The sequence below is a fragment of the Nelumbo lutea genome, chromosome 1, assembly GCF_056320005.1.
Source record: "Nelumbo lutea isolate HS-2025 chromosome 1, American lotus-T2T, whole genome shotgun sequence".
In the NCBI taxonomy this organism is placed as follows: domain Eukaryota; kingdom Viridiplantae; phylum Streptophyta; class Magnoliopsida; order Proteales; family Nelumbonaceae; genus Nelumbo; species Nelumbo lutea.
The window spans coordinates 103002204-103022965 of NC_142684.1; the positions used below are offsets into that span (position 1 = coordinate 103002204).

Genomic DNA, 20762 nt, shown 5'->3' on the forward strand with positions numbered 1-20762 from the left:
ACTACATCAGTGACCAGCCATATGAAAATATTAATGTATAGGTATATAGTTCTGTTTTATACAAAAAATCTTATATTTAATTTATATTTTTTAATTTAATTTTAAATTTTTATTTATAAACAAATATTAAAATTTGCAATTTAAGGCCAAAAATAAAAGTTTTTTGGAAAAAATAATGGGACAAACCACCTTAGAACATATAGATGTTAAAAAGTTGCCCAAAACCAAAACAAAGTTCACTTCAATCAGACATTGGAATACAAAGTTATAATTTGCATGCACAGTTACTATACATCCCACAACCCGGTCATCGGATCAAATGGATCAACAGTCCAACCATTCGAATCAGACAGTTTTTGACGCAAACAGAATCCAATCCCCCCCAATCAAAAGAAAAGAAAAGTAAATAAATTATTAGGGAAGTGTAGTATAAGAAAAATCATCTTTAAAACTCAAATCAAAAATTACATAAATCAATGACGACATTTGGGAAAAGAAGAATGGGGAGAGGAAGATAAGCCACCTAATTAAGCAAGAAACAATTCCTAAATAAACAGAAGAACATCCTAAATTAGAAAAATGTGTTTCAACGGTCATTATTGTCTTAGCTTGCGCTTCTTTAGTTTTCTTAACCTTTCCCTTCTCTCTTCTTCTTCGATGAGGCGAAGCTCTCTTTCGTCTTCCTCTCTTGCAATTTTTGCACTGCAAAAAACCAGAGTGAGAACCAATATATGTAGTGCTAATAATGACGCGATGAGGGGTGGTCCAAACCTACCATTTGATGACCCTGCCCTAATAGGCGAAAAGAGGGGGGGGGGGGGTCCCAACTATTATAAGGCTCAGTTTGGAAAGAGTATAAATACAAATATGTACAGTTCTAATATAAGGTTTTGCACTCTACATATTTGTATTTGTACTCCTTCCAAACTGACCCTAAAGAATCATTACCTTTTCCTCTCTTCCCTTTGGATATCATCGAAATTAGCTTCCATGTCACTGTCATCGTCATCCCTACCACTATACTTATTCGGGTTATACCTGAAAAAGAGTTTTCCGTGATTACATTCTGAAGCAGCGACAAAAATGACCAGATTTTGGCTACTATATAGATAATGCAGTTAACTTTCAAGTAAACATCCACATGACAACGAAGGCAGAATCTTGTGGGCTGAAAAAGATGGCACTAGTACCAAATAATATTTTTCCTTCATGATGGATTAAGAGTTACATGACTTAGACAAAGTGTAATCAACATCAGTTTTCAACTACCCCGTGCCTTCATGCTACCCAAAAAAAACTAGTCTTTAACTAGTCAACTAACCACTCGGTGTATATTCATGATGCTGGTCTAGGGAGACTAATCATTAGCTAGATTGACTAGGTACTAGGTCAACTAAGAACTAGACAGCCTAGTCGACCTAATCAGCCACAAGCTATTTTAAAATGTTATTTGCTTGTTTTTATCTTTAATTATTTAATATAATATAATATAATTTGCTTCAAAAAATTATAATATAATATATGCCTTTTATTATGTACATGCACATTAGTTACTTTAAGCATTTCTGAGGGCACATGGTTGCGTGATGGTATATAAAAGAAGCAAGGCATAAGATAAAAGGACGATGAAGATGTTCTTTTAGATATTTCAATCAGTAGTGTGCTGCTATGGAATTTCCACAAACAAGGGACCAACTCGGATATTTAAAGTTGCTATCCACCTTTGGAAAACAAAATTGTAACCCATCTGGCCTTCTTTTGTATGCTTGCAAAAGAAAGATTTTAAACTAAATATTATTTGTTTATTGTATATTTATAGTTTTTAATTGAATTATATATGATATTGCATCATTATCTTAAATTTAGAAAATGTATGTACTTTTTATGGTCAACTAACCAGCACTCGGGCACCGTTTAGTACCCACACCACTTAGGAAGACCAAAATAATTAGTTATTGTCATGCTGCATGACAACTGCTTAGATCTAATTTAGTCCAAGTCCAGCTTTCTAAAAACTTCCTGGCTAGAAGATGGATTCAGACTAGTTTACTTCAATCCCATTTTCTGATGACCATTCTTTCAACCACTAGAAGTGAAGACAGGACTTTTTTTTGGTAAACAGGAATTTCATTAAGAGAACAAACAGGAACAACAAACACCAAACCAACAAACTCAAACCAAACAACCTAAGAAAACAGAGAATAAACAACTACACTAGAAGACAGGAAGCTTAAACAAAGAAATCACCAACTGATGCAGTAGGGCCAGAACAAACTTATCGCTAGACAGAAACAAGAGAGCAAGAGAGTGTGTGAGAGAGGGAGAGGGGGTGGAGAAAGAGAAATGAGAGAGAAAACCCAAGGAATCACTCCAAGGGGTCCTAGAATCACTCCATACAGCAAACTTGCTCTAAAGAAATCTTCATTCATTCATTAGATTCAAAAAGAAGAGAATACAACTATTTATAGTGACGTGTGGCCCGGAATACTATTCACCATAATTATAAAAATGTCATTCCTTGTCTTGTGCATCAAAAAACACAATAACTTTCTATCTACTAGTGCAAATAAGCTGAAATTTGAAAGACAAGCCCTACTAAACTAGAGGAACAAGATGTTATAGCCCAGGCCCCACAGGACTAGTTAAAATGACGAAAATATCCATACTGTCCAAATATACAAAAAATACAAAAAAATTCCATATTTGATTCTTCAGCTCCTGCATTATTCTCCCTTGATTCAAAAAAAAAATCGTCCTCGAGTTTTGAATAACTTGAGGATGAAAAGTTGATGTACATCAATGACAAGTAATTCCCATAACTACTTCAACATACTTGGACTGTAGGGTAGATGTCACACACAAAGCTATAAATGGATCTTGAAAGTAATGTATGTCTGAAATACTACCTTCCATAACCTTCGTTGTTAAATAATCAATAGCATTAGCTTCTTGACCACTTACATCACCAATCACTATGAACTTTCATATCCAAAATCTCAACTGCAGCATTTGGAACTTTTCCTTCAATCTCTAGTTGAGAAATCTCCATCTCTATGTGTCCATCTCCCTTTGGTTCTTCAGCAAAATCTTGAACTTCTGCCATTATCGATGTTGGTGGAACATGTACAATATCAACTTGTAATTCTTGAATTGGATCCAGTTGAACTTGTAAGGTAAGGTCATGACTTACTTCCTTACTAACATCTACTACAACCAACACATTTGTATCTTGCCCCACTTCTCTCTTCTTGATCATTAACCTCAAGTTGACCATGGGTGTTGGAAGTTTCTTCTTCAACCATTTTAATCTTCTCTTGGCCTACATTCTTTTGATCTTCAATGTTTACAACTTCTATAAGTTGAAATTCTTCATTCACAACTTCATCTCTAGGATGGGCATCGACATGCAAGAAATCATCTTCTTTACCTTCATTAAAGCATTCTTTATAAGTTGAAATTCTTCATTCACAACTTTGTACTTTTTTCTCATTGGCTTCAAATTCTTTGTTGTAATCAGTTGCTTCTTCTCTATTTTGAGAGCCAATTCAAAGGCATGATGTAAGTTATAAATCTGAATGGTAGACAATTCATTCTTGATATAATCCCTTAGTTCATTCATGAAATGAACTGATTCTGTAATGTCACATCTAATATATAATTCATCAAACTTATGCATATATTAAATTACAGATAGCATACCTTGCTTGAGATTAGTCAACTCCACATACAAATCATCATGGAAGTACTGTGGAATGTACTTTTCTTGCAAATACCTCTTCATCTTTGCCCATGTGGTAATAGGATATTCACCTCTATTTTCTAGTCGTTGCTCAAGAGTTTTCCACCATACTTTAGCAATACCTGCAAGCTTCATGGGTGCAAATCTAAATCTTTGTTTTTCAGACATATCATGCCAATCAAAATATTCTTCTATTATAGCAATCCAATTAAAGAATGCTTGCATGTCTTCATCTCCCTTGAAACTAGGCACTTCCCTTTATCTTCTAACATTCTTGAAAACCTTACTCCTACAGCCAACATTACTAGATCTACTTTCTTCCACCAATTTCTCAAATTAATCAACCATAGACCCTTCATATGGTTCACAAACCATATCATCCTTGATTCTAGGTCCATGAGATTGTTTAAATGATACCCTAGGCCTATAGAATCAGTCACTTTGTGAGAACATGGTGACGAACCATTAGCTCTAATACTGAAACCAATGCAGTAGGGCTAGAACAAACTATCACCAGACAGAAATGAGAGAATAAGAGAGTGTGAGAGGGAGAAGGGGAGGAGAGTTACAGCTCCATATATATATATATATATGGAGAGAGAGAGAGAGAGAGAGAAATGGGAGAATAAGAGAGAGTGTGAGAGAGAGGGAGGAGAAGAGGAGGAGAGTTACAGCTCCATATATATATATATATATATATATATATGGAGAGAGAGAGAGAGAGAGAGAAAGAGAAATGAGAGAATAAGAGAGTGTGAGAGAGAGAGGGAGGAGAAGAGGAGGAGAGTTACAGCTCCATATATATATATGGTTAATGGTTTAATGCTAGCTAGCTTGCACATGTGCTCTTACACGTGTGTGTGTGTGTGTGTCTCCTTTCTCCATCTTTTCTTCCAAAGGTGTGATATTTCTTCTCTTTCCCATGTCTATTCTTTCCCTCATAATTAAAATCCTTAATTCCCCTTCTTTACCCACCACATTCACCAGAATAGAATTCTTCACCTCATCCTACATTACCCTATATAGTTGGAATAAGGGTTTGTTGGCATTGCGTTAGTTTCACAAGCATTCAATCTGTTTCATATGTACATTTTACTTTCCACTGTAAAACCAGTCATTTGACCATAAAATTAATCTTTAGACGCCCAGAAATCCCACAAGGGTTTGTTTCATACCTTGCGGGCTTTAAGTTACCAATCCAAGATTGCAAGGAACTGGCCTAAGCAAACGTGCTCAATCACTTTCTTTTCATTTCTGGTTCAAAAAAAACAAAAAAAAAGTGCATGCATGCAACAATGAAGATGCTACTTATTAACTGGCAAATTTGAGTCAGGAGCAGTGCACAGTTTACGAATTTTGAACAAATGCAGTTACAGCTCCATTTAAGAACAGATTTGTTGCACCATTACTAAATGCTGCAGTTTCTCAAAAATTAATAGCATTGAAGACATTTAACATCTCCAAACACCACCACAACCCCAAAAGGAAAAAAAAAATAGGATTAAACAAAACAAAAAAAAGTTAAAAACCTATATGTTGTTGAGCTACATCTAAATTTAGAGCACATATCAGCACAGAAAATAACTCCAGCAGATTGTTAAATTATAAATGCACTCATTGCAACCTCACTAGTGTATGCATTAACAGAAAATACAAAAAAGGAAACATAAGAAAGACTTGCTCAAACATTTTTCTAACTACATCTAAATGTAGAATAACTTCATATCAGCACTGAAAATAACTCCAGCAGATTGTTAAATTATAAATGCATCGCAACTGCACTAGTGTATGCATTAGCAGAAAAGGAAAAAAAAAACTTAAGAAAGACTCACCCAAACATTTTTCGAATCATGCTGATAGCCTGATCACCCTCATCTTCATCTTCTTCGTCAGAGTATCGCTTCACAGGCTTCTTTTTTGGACATTGCTCTTGCATGCTTGCACGCACTGGAATTTGCTTAGAGGCCTTAATCTGTAGAATTTGGTAGAAGAAAGTAAATGCTAGGCAGAGAGAGAGAGAGAAAGAGAGAGAGAGAGAGGGAGGAGATGTAAACCTGAAGTTTTGAAGAAGAAACTGGTTGTTTTGTTATTACTTTATTCCTTTCTGGTTCCCGGAATTTCTGTTCTGAAAGTTGCTTTTGTACAGGTGGATGCAACTTTGGTAATGGAGCTTTCTGCACACCAGACTGGGAACTTTTTGCACCTACTGCAGAAGCCTTCTTCTCCACAGTAGGAACAGGCATCTTAGACGGCAAGCCCTTTGGCCCCACTGGCCGGCCAGGCCCATTTCCAGAGTTGCTACCAAGCTCTCTTCTAGGATCAGTAGATGTCGATTTTGGCCTACTTGGAGGAGCCACCTTCTGGACTCCTGCTTTTGGTGGCATTTTGTGGTTCATAGAAACAGGTTTTCTCTCTTCATGACCATTGGAAACTGGCCTGCTAGGCTTGTTCACTGACTGCTTGCTCTTCAACGGCACTTGAGTTGATCGGGCATCTTCGACATCAGCAAAAACCTGTATAAGTTTCCTTAATAAAAATACTATGTATATGGCCTAGACCAACAACTAGATGTGATTGAATAGAGCACGAGTGCACCAGAACCTGGGACAGAAACATTGCGGGGCGGAGGTTCTTTTGTAGGAGCAGGGAATTCTGCATCGTCAGACAACAGAAAAGAATAATCCCGTGTATCCTTGAGCTTCTGCACTTTCTTTTGTAACTACAGAATAGGCAATCCACAGCATTCATTAGAACTCATTACATGCATTTCACAAGGCTACTGAATAACTTATCCAAAAATGAAGTCATTTTACCTCACTAACAATTTTTGGCGGTTCTTCACGTACAGCAGGCTTAGTTCCTGAAGCAGTTGGAGTTGGGCTCTTTTTGTTCTGTGCCTGTGAAGACAAGTAAAATTATCAAGTGACAGATACAAATAAATGGGGAATACAAGCATAATAATACTTAGGCCCCGTTCATTTAGCGATAAATAAGAGGGGGAAAGTTGGTCAATGGGTATCTCTTTCCCATTGACCAACTTTATAACGTTCTTTTTGCATTAAGTACTGGGCCCCAGATAAAGAGGGCTTCATTTACCTGGATAAAACTTGCCCATCTCCCAGGTGGGTAAGTAACTTTCCCACCTGGGGAAAAGTTTATAAAACATAATATGACAAGTTTGCCCTTGTTAATATTAGCATTTTATGGGTAAAAAGGTCATTAAATTACTTACCTGGGAATCTAAAGAACATGGGTAAGTGAACTTACCCAGGTAAGTGTTACCCAGAAAACATTTACCTAGGCAAGTGAGAAATTTGTAAACAAACAGGGCCTTAAAGGAGTTTCACATCCTCCTGCCATCAGAACATATTTAGGCTAGTTGGTGCTACTACCTATTACAGTATCTAGGTCCAAGCTACTTGATTATTTTCCTTGCTGGATTTCTCATCACAATAGACTCCAAATGCTGGATTTCTCATCACAATAGACTCCAAAATATTTGGACGGTAAGAAACATTTGAATGGGTATATTTTGGGTAATAGGAGAGCTCCTAGCCGTAACCATCAAATGTAAGGTCCCTAAGTAAAAATGCATCTGGCAACCAATGGTAAACAGTTAATTGGATAATTTTTTTTGTAACACGATTTTTTTTTATCAGTTTTGTAACACAAGATTTCCTAGCTATACCTATCAAAATTAGGATTCTTACCTACATGTGCATTTATCAACCTGTAATGGAGGGATAAAATGTGCAGATGATGATGATACAACAATTCATCTAAACACAAAAGTTAATGGTAGATATCATATATCAAGGATATTTGCTCTCATGCTTCAATTTGTGCTTTGGTTCAAAAAATCAAAGATACATCCAGGATTGAAATCAAGAATCAATTAAATGAGATTATGAGAGACTAATGTTTTATTTTATTTAGAGGCCATCAGTTGATACACTGGCAAATTCTCAGGTTAACAAGTGTGACAACACAGATTGAAATCTGCAAGCAGCCACTTCATAAACGAAAATGCCAATATCCAGCCCATGCCTCCCACAACTCCAAATAGCTGGGGGCAACGTTGGGTAATGACCCTTGGCCCTTTATCTTATTTTGTTTTGTTGTGTTGTGTTTTATTTGTGAGTTAATGTGGGGTTTAGGCTTTTGCATATATTGTACTTGATACATATCCTCATACCATGGGATACTAGGTTCAATTGGATGAAATGTAATTTTTATTTCTGCACTACTAATGAAATTACTTGTTAGTTGTCACCTAGCACACATACACAGAGAGAGAGAGAGAGACATACAGCATGATGCAAACTTGAAAACCTTGATGCCAAATGCTGGTTTTCTAGTATTGACTTGCTTTCTTGTATTACTCTTTGAGCAATAACAGGCTGAGAAGGGCCAAAGAAGGATCCATAACTGCATAGCAATAAACAATCCACAAGAGGATGACATAATCTAGGAAAAAACTTAAAGATGAAAACCATGTAATCAGCTCAATAACCTCCTCGAACATATAAAATAATGAAGCATTCATTTCCAGCCAAAATCCTGAACTATCAAAGCATGGTATTTATTTACTTCTATAAGAAAACTTGAAACCATAATAACAATAACCACTAAAACAAGGCATGGATCATAAATACTGATAACTCAGAAGCATGCATCCATACATGCCAATAGACCTACAAACCAATAAAGAAAGCCCACAACCTCCAACTTTCCCACTTAAAAAGGCCCTTGTTTTTTCTTCTTTTTTTTTGTGAGGGTGGGGGGAGGGCATTTAATCATTGAATGCATAACTTATAAGTAATTATCTTGTATCTTGGCCTAGATTCATATACATTCATATTCACTAAGTCATCATATAGTTAGAGTGGACTAAGAACCCAGCATGCGCCATTAAATATACTTATGTAACTGGATGTATCAAGCTATCAGCACAGCCATCAGCAACAGCTATGACCTGCTTACTAGCAGTCTAAAAATATATGGCAATATAGGTAGCTAAATACTCAATTTAACTAAGCCTTGTCCTAAATATATGTGGCTAGCTACATGATTCCTTTTCATCCATTCCCTTCTGTTTAGGCACAAGGCGAGGCGCGCAACTTTTTAAGAAAGGCACAAAATTACAAAAAAAAAAAAAACTAAAAATCAAAAATATCAAAAATATTAAACATAATGTTAATAAAAAATATAAACTTAAGTTTTAAAATAAATGTTTTAAAAAACCTATTATCTAAAATTAAAATACATAAACATAACATGTAAAGCATATTCAAATGAAAATTTAAAAATAAAAGCAAACATATAAAGCATTTTCAAGCATGCAAAACCCACAATCTCTTTTTTTCCTTAATTGCATTGCTTCAAGTAGCTAATATGATATAAAACATAATGCATTCTTGATTCTATGAGTCACCTTTGTACCATGCCCCTCGAGGCAAGCCTGAACAAGTCTATGTTGAGAGCCCCCTATTTGCTATTGTTGTTCATTCATTCATTACAATAAAATATCTTCTTAAAAGGCAATGAAAGTTATAAAATCATTATATTTTATGTGAGAAATAACAATTTCAGAGCCTAACATAGACTTGTTCAGGCTTGCCTCAAGGGGCGTGGCTGGGGGTCCGGGGGCAGAGACCCTGGCCCAGCCGTTAGACTCAAAAAACAGCAAAAAGCACAAAATTTTAAAAAGGTGCACGCCTGAGCTGAGGCGCAAGGCACATCAGGCACACGCCTAGGTGCAACAGGCGTGTGCCTTTTGAAAGGGGTGCACCTAGGACCTGGGCTAGGCGCATACCCCAAAATGCGCCTAGGCACGCCTCAGGCGCACCTTTTAAATCACTGTTTCGGTGTAAACTGTCATCGCTGTAAAAGTACATTGATGGAGTTCAACATGGATGGGTTTAAAATGAGTGAACCGTTGGAACTTTTAAAAGTGTGATGATCGATTAAATACTACATAGATAAAATTGATGTAGTATTTACATTGATTATCAATGTAAAACTCAATTGTGCGTGAGGATTACATCAATTTTTTATGTAAAACTTACACCGAAAACAAATGCATGAAAATACAGACCGGAAGTGGAGTTTTACATCAGTCCATATCTACACTGAAATCAAATGCAGCCTTAGTGTCATATCTATTGTTAAATTTTAGTCCCTTAAATAAATCATTACTCACTACTTCAGCCCATGACCCTTTTTTATGAATAAAATAACCCATTACTTTTTTTTCATCTGTCCCTATCTCTTCTAAAGCCTTAAACTTGTAACAGACCATTTCTTCTCAGTTCTCACTAATGCCATAGATGGTCTTCCCCACATGTCACCAAACCATCTTAGTCTACTTTCCCTCATTTTATCACCTATTGGAAATCCACCTAGGTTCTTTCAAATATGATCATTTTTTATCCTATGGCCTTATAACTATTATATAAAGTTTTCCTTTTTGTCTAAGTGCTACTCCCATCACATATGACTTTTAAAGTTTTAATGCACCCCTTCGTTTTGCCCATCCTGCTCTAATTATATGGGCAGCATCCTCCTTAATATCTCCATTATACTATGGAAGTCAGCAAGGGGCTGTACATCATGCTGCTGAAAGATGGTAATTAAGAAGTTATTTAAGAGGAATTAACATCGCATGGTCAAAAAATGCTCACTTGTCATATGGAAGTTTCTTTTTCTCTTGGACCTGGGTGGGAACAGAACTAGATTCCTTCTTAATCTTCTTTCTAAGGGATTCTTTTAGCTTTTGCCTTAACTTTAGGTATTCCAGTTCTTCTTTGGTAGGCTTTGGATCCTCCTCTTCTTCATACTCTTCCTCTGCTTCTCCCTCTTGATCTTCCCCATCCTCTTCATAGTCACCAAATTCTTCATCATGTTGATGCAGCTCCTACAGAGAATATAAAAACAATAATTACAAAGAGCAATATTAAGGGGAGGAAAAGGGACAATCTAAACAATTGACCCTTCACTTAACGGTTCATATTTAACGCAAGAAACTAGTAGGCTTCAACAAAAATCAACAAACTGCTTACAGCTCTACTATAGCCTCGCATCTCTTTGTCAAATCTCCAAGAAGCTTGCTAGATTAATTTGCATAAGTAATATGTACAAAGATCTGATGCCTGAAAGTCAAAATGAAAAGAGACATCACACAAGCGCCCCAGGGACCAAATATTCTGTGTTTTTATCAATCAAATACAGAGCTGATAATGAATATTACAGCATAAAACCCTTTCCCGGACTTAATTGTTATTTTACAAACTAAGCCAAACTCCGCTATCATATATAACCCCTCCCCGAGATACCAACACCATTGACAGAAAAAAGGAAGAGGGAAAAACCAACACCACCTTGAGAGATTAAAAACAAAACCTTAATGAATTCAAATCTTTGATGGTCGCTCTAGAATTGCATTTCGATGCTCTATATACTCATGAGCCTTCGTATATGCATCTTTCTTCATTTTCTTCAATAAAAATCGTCTTTTGTGGATAAGACACAAATAGAAGGGAGGAAAAACTAAAAATCACGAGAAACCCTACAGCATTGAGGAAATCTCCATCCTCGAAACAGATGTTAGATATCATCCCCTTAACCCAAAATAAAAAGTCATTCTCGTTTTCATAAAGAGATCCGATCTGCACATAAAAATTGAAACTTGTTACAAGTTGTAAAGTCCAGTCTTACCTGTACAATCAACAAAAAACGGATCAATTGCTCACAATCCTCAACGACGAACCCTTGATCGAGCGCACAAGTAGAATAGACGAAACCTAATGAACATGCAGATGAAGTAGATCGAGACCCTAGATAGCATATCGAATACCCGCCTTTCCCGAACGAAAACCCTATCAATAAAGAGGGAGATGCCTCTTCGTCGATACGGCTGTTATGGTTAACGCACGAGCAAAGTGACCGAAGGAGGAAGGACCCAGAAACAAGCTAGCATCTGCTAACCAGCGCCGGTGGCGTAACACACCCTTGCAACTTCGCGGGGTATGCTGCCACAACGGGCACTAAACGGCGTACCCTTCACGCGCGCATAATCAGCGTACCCTCCATCCGAAAATGTGACACGTCACACGTAAAAGATTTAAAATACTAAGGCTGCGTTTGGTTTGCACTGCAATTTACATGCCCCAGTACAAAATGCATGGGAGCCGGAGTGCAAATGAAAAACGATTCAAATTCTGGTTTAATTTTGTTTTGGGTTTTATTTTATTCTACTTCAGTTATTAATTTACTTCATCTGTACCGCAATCAAACAGAATAATGTTAAATTTTAAAACAAAAAGAAACCAGAATTTGAACCCAAATCATTTTCACTATCATAGTTCTGCACTAATGTAAATAAATTTGCATGAAAACCAAACACAGCTTAAGAATTAAAATTTTTTTCTGCAAAGTTTCTGTTTGGTTCGCATAAATAAAGGTTTGGAATTGGAATGGTCCAACCATTTGGCTAGGCGGAATGGAAATCCTATTTCCATTCTTGATGAAACAGCATTCCCCCATTTGAGGGAATGACTATACCCTCCCCCTTCATTAGGGATGAAAATCCATTCTAATTGATTTTGATTCCGTTTGAACCAAACAAGTGGAAGGAATAGAACTAATATACCATTCCAATGGATTTTGACTATAATTCCAATATGAGTTTTGTCATTAACTAAATTTTTGTATTATTTTTTATTGTTTTTAAACACAATTTAAATGAATTTTAAATTAGTGAAAGTTGATTTTAAAATCAATACATTTTTATTAATTTATAAATAATTTATTTTTAAAATATCATTAATAAAAGTTTTGAGTTATTTGTAAACCATTATTAATGTACATATATTAAATGGAGTTTAGATTAATAAAATTTTGTTATTTTTTTAGTACAATCAAATTTATTGATAAATTTTATTCAACTTTAGTAAATGTTAATGTTTTTTCTAATATTTTATAATTTTAAATGGAATTTAAATAGATTTAAAATTATCATTTTTATTGGTAATAACTATGAAACATTCTATTATTGCTTATATTATTTTGATATTTAAATTTATTTCAACTTAATTAACATTTGGAAGGTGGAGAGGGAAAGAAAGATAGAAAGAGAGGGGGAGGGAGAAAGAGATTTAGAAGAAAATATTAGGTGATTTATTTGAAATGTGAGATAATTTAGGAAAAACTTCAAGTGGGTTAAGACGTTTTATGTATGTATGCATGTACTAGCGGTGACCCGTGCATTGCTATTTAAAAATGTATTTTTTAAGATAAAAAAGTAGTAATAGTGATTCACCAAAGTTTTATATATTTTTATTTTTTACATATAAAATAATATAAACAATATCTTTCTTTTCTTTTTTAGTTACTAAATTTCAAATTTATTCCTTTTATATAGATTATATATTATAAGAAGTATATAAACCCCCAACTTAGCATGACAACTAAATGATAGTGGCTCAATTGATAGGTTCTCTAACTAGTTGTAGTAGAAACTTGGAATCAAATCCCATTGCCATGGGGGTTTTGGGTAAGGGTTTAGGGATGCATGGGTGACCCTCTTTTTGTGTAGCCCTATAAAGCAAACAAAAAAAAAAGTGCTTAGCATGAGATCAATAACTAGGTTAAAAAAAAAAATTCAAAATTGAACTGATGAAGATAACAAAAGGCTCACATTATGTGTTTTCTTATTGTATTTTATTATTAACCAAAATAATCCTGAAACAAATCTCCATTAAATTAATAAAAACCCGATAACTCATGTAAAAGAGCAATGCCTTTTTAGACTCTTATATAAGAAGAAGATCCATTCACCTACACATTAAGGTTTTGACATTAGTTTGGCTCCAAGCTAAAGTCATATTTAGGTTGACCCTTAACCTAAACCATATCCATCTAATTTACACCCCTATTTGATTAGAGATAGCGAAAAAGGATTAATAGAGGTTTAAGAGGGAAATAGGGATTTAATTTGTTGAACCAAAATAACCCATGAAACAAATCTACATTAAATTGATAAAAAATAGAGAATAAGATTAGTTCACCCCATGTGCGAGGAAGGAGAAAATGAGGAGGTACATGTGAAGTATGCAATGAGAGGACCGCATTGTTGTTCAAATTTTATGCATTTTGATCCTTAAATAAACTTTTTTTCTTTTTAGTGGATATTTATTAGGGTGATTATGGGTCAAGTTAGGCCTAAGTTTTTTTATATAATATTTATATTAAATGGCATATATATGCATAAGGGTAAAAGATAAAAACTCCCCTGAAGTTTCTGACAATTATAAAAATCTCCTCTTTAGTTTTAGTTTAATGAACACCTCCCCTTAACTTTTGAAAAGCTCAACAAAAACCTCCCTTATGACACTGACGAGTCAAAAAACATTAGGATAATGCATTAGTTTTTTCCAAATACCCATTATACCATTTTGTAAATTATTTTACATACAATTGTATTGAAATAACCTTATTTGAAACTCAACAAAAACCCTCGTTCAATCTCTTTATCCTTTTTCAATATCAACTCAAAGAGATAAGAACCCTGTTTGAAACTCCATTGTCTCAAGAAAAGGGGAAGTTTGAAAGAATCTCTACTATTTTCTTTATCATCTTTCATCTTTCAGCCATGAAACTTTATCGACTCAAGCTAGGTTGAAAGGTGTTAATATAGTTGGGAACATAAGGCCAGACGAGTGAACCCAAACTTGAATATAATTTTTTAGGGTTACAACACAAGAGTTGCTATATTTTCGGAAATTGCTTATATAAAGGTGGTTCTACTATGATTTCTTTGTACATTAACTGATAGACTCCCAATGTTGGGTTGCCCCATTTCAAAATTTGTAGTTGCTCACGTTACTTGTCATGTTGAGTGCGACGTCAAAGCAATCTTCAACATCTAGAGGTTCCTACCTCAAATATAAGAATAAAATATGCAAATGTGGCCGAAAATCTATAATACGGGTCTCTAAGTTAGTAGATAACCCGCATATGCTATACTTCTTTTGTATTGGGTGGTTGTTAGGTGTAATGAAATTTTATTTTCCCTACTATTGATTTTTTTTTCAAGTAAACATATCCAAGTTCTTAAAAGTGTAATTTGCTTATATTGCTACCACCATATTTGTTTTGATATTTTTTCCCTTTTTTTTTAAATAGATATGTTCAAATTAAAAAAAAAAATGTATTTTTTCATGGTGTAACACTTACAATGAAGACAATAGCCAAGATATTGATTATCCAATGGTAATGGAACAATGGGAAGAGGTAAATAGTATATATTTGAAGAAAAATAGTGGCTCAATTATATAAGAGGAGACAAGTGTTGACTAAATTGGGTGCAAAGGTGGATGGATAACATTTATCACACAAATCAACATGTATAATGGTAGTGGTGGCTCTTTTGTTTATTGTCATTTAGGCCATATTTAAGCTTCTTTAATATTATAGGCCAAATAGAGTCTGGGATATAGACCTTTTGGGTAGACCAATTTTGTATTATAAAATGCTCTAATCCACTTATAATTTTGAAGTTGTAATTGCAATTTAATTGTAATTTTGAATATATTTAGTTTTTTAACAATGGGATTGAACTATAAAGTTTAACTCAAAATATATATTATGTGTTTGGTTTTGGTAACAATGTTAAATCATGTTATAATTTCAAATTGGTTATAAAGAGATGCAGCATTACTTTTCCACTTGATCTGAATTGAATGTAGGCATGGTCGGTTTTAAGTGTTTAGATTTGAGACCTACCAATGTCATACCTAATAGATGGGAACAACTTTGGTAATGACTTTTTTCAAGGAGATTAATGTATTTGTACATTTATTCCCAATTCCACCTTATCAACTATTAAGCTATTCATGCTAGTTGTAAACATTATCTACTTATCTTTGCACATGATTAGGGGTGGCCATGAGCTCTTCACGAGCTATTCGAGCTTAGCTTGGCTTGGTTTCAACTGAGCTTTGAGCCGAGTTCAAAATAAAACTATAGAAAATAATATATATAATAAAAATATAATAATTCTTAAATTTTTAAATATCAAATAAAAAATAATTTTTATATAATTTTAATTTTTATAAAACATTTTTCTCAAATCAAACTCGAGCTCAAGGTTCTAGCTCGAACCAAGATCGAGCCTTATACTATTTGGCTTGGCTCGAATCCGCCCCTACACATGATAAACTAAAATTAATTTGAATAGGTTTAGATATATGTTACACAGAATTTTCGAAAAAGGGTGACTTACCCACATTGAACACTTGTGGACACAAAGACTAACTTGACACTTGAGAGATTCTTCCCTCTCAAATATGTAATATGCTGCTATCGAACTCCCTCTAAAAGATGAATTTAGGACATGAATGTAATGCTTGATAGTTTAGTATAAATGTTTTTTTTCTTTGGATGATCTACAAAATTGTTGGCAATTGTCATTGACTACCTTGTTATGAATGGAACAATACAACTTTACATTCCACTTAGATTATGATGGAGCGCAATCCGGCCAGTCTTAACTGTCAACGATTTCGCCTCTGATTGGAGCGATAGGTAGCCTGAAACGGAGAATATGAGGGAACTCCGGGGGGAACCCGGTGAAATAGCTCCGAAGCTCAAGTTAGTATTCTCTCAAAGGTAAAGCAAAGACCAGATGGCGCAAAGTTCACATACCTTGTTGTTGGGGGTAGGGAACCTTTTATAACCACTTCGCACACTCACTCCGAAGCCTCTGTCAGGTTGGGTATCATTACCTTTGCTTCTGCCAGTTCGGGTGTCATCCTTTCTGTTGGGACAGAACCGCCACTAGTCTTTGTCGGAGCCGTCTCTGTAACTGGAGATGGCAGTGGTAGGTGGCCGTTTGGAGTGCGGCCGTCAAGCATCAGATCCCAAGTCAGTCAGGTGCGCCGCCCCTGGGTACGAACTTCCTCGGTGTCAGGCACGGTACGGTTAGTTCGGTTTTGGCGTCCTAGAGGCGATGTGGTGGAGTGGTGAGCGAGGTGAAGTCTTGAGTTCGGAGATATGTCCTGTTGCTATAGGGCAGACCAGTTCGGCAAGGTGTGTCCCAAACTGCTATAAGGTAGGCCAGTTCGGTGAGGTGTGTTCCGAACTGCTACAAGGCAGGCCAGTTCGGTGAGGTGTGTTTTGAACTACTACAAGGCAGGCCAGTTCAGTGAGGTGTGTCCCAAACTGCTACATGCAGACCAGTTCAGGTTACTGTTTGGCTTGGAGCCGAAGGGAGAGTTCGGGCTCCTAGTAGGGAGTTCGGACTGCTGGTAGGGGAGTTCGGTCCGCTGGTTTCTCCCCTTAGTCATGCTTTTGTGTCGAGCTGTTGCCTTTGCCACGTGTTGCATAACTATGAGGTCAGGCCAAATCTTCCTTCATCAATTGCCCCCCACTCCTCGCGCCAAGGGTCTTGCCCTGGCGCGGGGAGTTTGTGAGGTGGTAGGTAGATTTGTCCCGTTCTTCGAATCTTGACCGCGCGAGGTGCTTTGCCAGGGTTCTTCGATTTTTTAGAGTGTCTGGAAAGGCGGGAGATGTGCCTAAATGCTTATAAATGTTGACAGACGTGGCAGCGTGCGTCTATTTTAAATTTCAAAAAATTGCACCGTTGGGGACGTGACAACGGGTCTTTTAATTTTGAAAAAAATGCGCCACTTTGAAGAGACGTGCACTGGCAGTTGTCAATTGCAAAAAGACGTGTGCGACGCGTTGACAATTTCAGAAAGACGTGCACCGGCGCATCGCCAGTTTCAAAAAGACGTACGCTGACATTTTGTCGGTTTCGGAGAGACGTGCGCCAATCACGTCTCGGTCTCAGGGGACATGCGGTCAGCACGAATGCGGGCCGTCGGATTGGCTTTGATCCGCACTGTTGGTTCTTGGTAATTGTAGCTATAAATAGTAGGGGAACCCAGTCGATTTGTCACTTCTGCAGTTTGCTACTTGAGCTCGCGTCCAACTTTTCAGCTCGTGTCCAAGCCTTTCAGTTCGCGACTAGCTTGTTATTTCACCTTCAAAGTTTTTTGGCTTGTTCCAGTTTCCAAAGCCTTCAAAACTTTCTTCCGGTGAGTACTTTCCTGAATCTACCTTTTCTCCTCGATGTCAAGCTTTGATAGCTCAGACGATTCTTCAAGTAGGACTAATGTAGGTTCTACGAACCGAGTCGTATACCCCGATTGCCTTAGTGATCCTGAGGTGGAACTTGAGGATGACCTCGAACCTGTAGGCCGAGCTGCTTTGGGCAGTTTGGCATCTACCTCTCGTCGAGGTCGGATGCTAGACAGGTTTGGTCCTTCGACCATGACACCCGAGGGGCTCCAATCTCTACTTATCTCTTACAATCTGCCTGGGGGGTACACCTATTTCATTCCTTCGAGTAGCTTTCCTTGGGAACACGGTCCTGATGAGATCGTGATTTTTCGAGAGCAGCTCGCTGCGGGGTTGCGACTGCCTTTCCACCCTCTTCTCGTCGAGGTCATAAACCACTTCGGCGTTACTGTTGGCCAGCTTCATCCGAACTCTATTCGGAACCTGGTGGGGACAGTCTCCCTTTTTTGCGAACAGAACTTCCCTTTAGACTTGGAGATATTCTCCTCTATTTTAATGCTCAAGAAATAAGCGGGTTCTCTTCCCGGGGGAAGACGGGTGTATTACTTGTCTCCTCGCCCGGGTTTTAAGTTTCTGCACGAACTTCCCAACAAGGTCCTAGCGTGGAAGCGGGATTACTTCGGGGTGTGAAGTGCACAAGGGTGGCATTTTCAGACAGGGTGGGGGGAGGTCGCTCTTGATTTTGGTGTCACTCTCGATAAAGAGACGGTGAAGGGCCTCCGGCAATGGGCACGGCAAGGGTTAAAGTGCCATCAGTACTTAACGGAGGCCAAGCTTATTGCGGCCGGTCTGAGTTCGGGTAGGTTTCTTGCTCAGAGGTTTCTTGTTCGCTTTGTTCCTTCATTTTTTCTGATGTCGAACTCTTTTCTGTAGGTGTGATGGACTCAGAGAGGACTCGTAGGGGGCGCCTGTTCCAAGGCATGAAGAGGAGGAAGCGGGTCGCCAAGCGAACTCGTACCGAGCTGCCCCAGGATGAGGAGCCTCAAGTTCCAGGCTACACCCCGGAGGATCTGCCCAGGGAGCCCGAGGTGGCTCCGATGCATGAAGCGGCAGGGGCCCCTTACGCCAAGACCACTCACACAGGTGCTCCCGCCTACTCAAGTGCTCCTGCTTACTCTGGGTCTGCTCATACGCGGGTTGGGGCCTCGGGCTCAGGAGCTCAAGGGGAGTTCAGGAGCATGTTGTCACCGAACTACGCTCTTTAGAAGAGTAGGGAGGCTACTTTCCCCGAGGAGATTGCAGCATGGACCGATCTTCCCTTGAATCAAGTCGCCTGTCGTGCCGTAACTCATGCCATGGTGGTAAGTCAGATTTCGTCTACCTTCTTTGTTTTCTATCATTTTTGCTGTTGTCGCTCACTTGTTTCTTTTGGTAGGTGAACTCTTTTATTCACGCCTTAGCGGCCCAAGTGGAGAGGAGTTCGCGACAGGCGCGAGCTGCTGAGGCGGTTGCCCGTGCTGCCGAAGAGGCTTTTCGTGCTACCGAGGCGAATACCCGCACTGCTGAGGCAGCCACTCATGCTGCCGAAGAGGCTGCTCGCGTTGCTATGGCCAGGCAGACGATGTCTCAGCGGGATGCCGAGGCCATGGGGGAAGTCGTGAAGCATATGGCGGACCTGAGGTTGGACCTGCAGCATCAAGTCGAATATCTTCAGGAGGACATCAGGGAGAAAACACAGATCTTTTCCCTAGGTATTGAAGATGCCAAGAAGAAGGTCGTTGAAGACTACATTGCCTCGCCGCATTTTGACGACCTGATGGTGGATTCTTATAGAAGGGGATTCAAATTGAGCCGGTGGATGATCTGGAACACGTATCCTGACCTCGACGTTAGTGTCATATCCACTTCGCGTATAACTCAGGAGATGGCCAATGCTGGCGATGGTGAGCCAGATTCTGAGGGCAAGGTAGGGCCTTCGGGTGTCGTTGAAGTGCCTTTTGATGGGGAAGAAGTAGCTCCGGGCTTGTAATTTTTTTTTTGTACTCTTCCTTTTCTTGCAATGAAATAGATAATCTTTTTGGTTGTGTTCTTTTTTCCGAACTAATAATATGCTCGATCTGTTTCTTGCCCGGGTTATTGCACTCGCGCGACCTGTTTCGGTGTTTTAATACTTAGTCTCTGCTTCGCATTAGTCTTTTGACTGATATTTAGCCGAACTACTAATATGCCCGACTTTTCTTTGCTTGCCTATGCTGAGGTTCCTCTTGTTAGCTCGGCATCCTAGCCCTCAGGTTCTTGTAGAGATTTCGTCCGCTTCTCTTGGCGGTCTATAGGTAGTATCGCCTTAAGTTAACGATGTTCCACGCTCGGGGTACTTGTTTACCTTCTAAGGTTTTGAGCTCGTATGTCCCCCCGAGCGCACTCTTTACTCTATAGGGTCCTTCCCAATTTGGTCCAAGTTTGCCCACGCCGGGTTCGGGCACCATAATCTTACAGAGAACCAGGTCATCAGACTCGGAAGCTTCACTTCTTTACTCTAGCGTTGTAGTACTGAGCTACCTACTGCTGATTGGCCACTGTCCGGATGTGCGCGAGGTCTCTTACCTCGTCCAATAGGTCAAGGTTGGTACGTAACTCGTCTCCGTTCGTCTGATCGTCATATGTTTCTAGTCGTAGTGTAGGTACTTCGATTTCCACTGGGATTACCGCTTCAGTGCCATAGGTGAGGTTGAAGGGGGTCTCTCTTGTGGCGATTTTTTCTGTAGTTCGGTGAGCCCATAAAACACTTGGTAGCTCTTCCGCCCACAACCCTTTAGCAAGGTCTAGACATGCTTTTAGTCCGCGCAGGATGGCTTTGTTCATTACTTCTGTCTAACCGTTTGCCTACGGGTGCGCGACCGATGTGAAGTTCTGTTGAATTCCCATACTCTGGCACCATTCT

The 20762-nt window shown here is 38.2% G+C and overlaps 1 protein-coding gene and 1 long non-coding RNA gene across 2 annotated transcripts; both read right to left on the reverse strand.

The window, feature by feature from the left end:
- Positions 1-430: 430 nt before the first annotated feature.
- On the reverse strand, positions 431-12167 carry LOC148876495 (uncharacterized). Its single transcript, XM_088967002.1, has 10 exons — positions 11456-12167; positions 10801-10890; positions 10423-10655; positions 8050-8167; positions 6553-6636; positions 6341-6458; positions 5794-6233; positions 5572-5711; positions 949-1038; positions 431-702 (listed from the first exon to the last, which is right to left on the reverse strand). Exons 2-10 carry the CDS (start codon positions 10819-10821, stop codon positions 597-599), a joined length of 1350 nt encoding a protein of 449 aa, XP_088823128.1. The 5' UTR covers positions 10822-10890; positions 11456-12167; the 3' UTR covers positions 431-596.
- LOC148876496 (uncharacterized) lies at positions 3253-3868 on the reverse strand. The gene is made up of 2 exons (XR_016105953.1): positions 3700-3868; positions 3253-3528 (listed from the first exon to the last, which is right to left on the reverse strand). It is a non-coding gene; the product is annotated as an uncharacterized LOC148876496 (long non-coding RNA).
- Positions 12168-20762: the final 8595 nt, after the last annotated feature.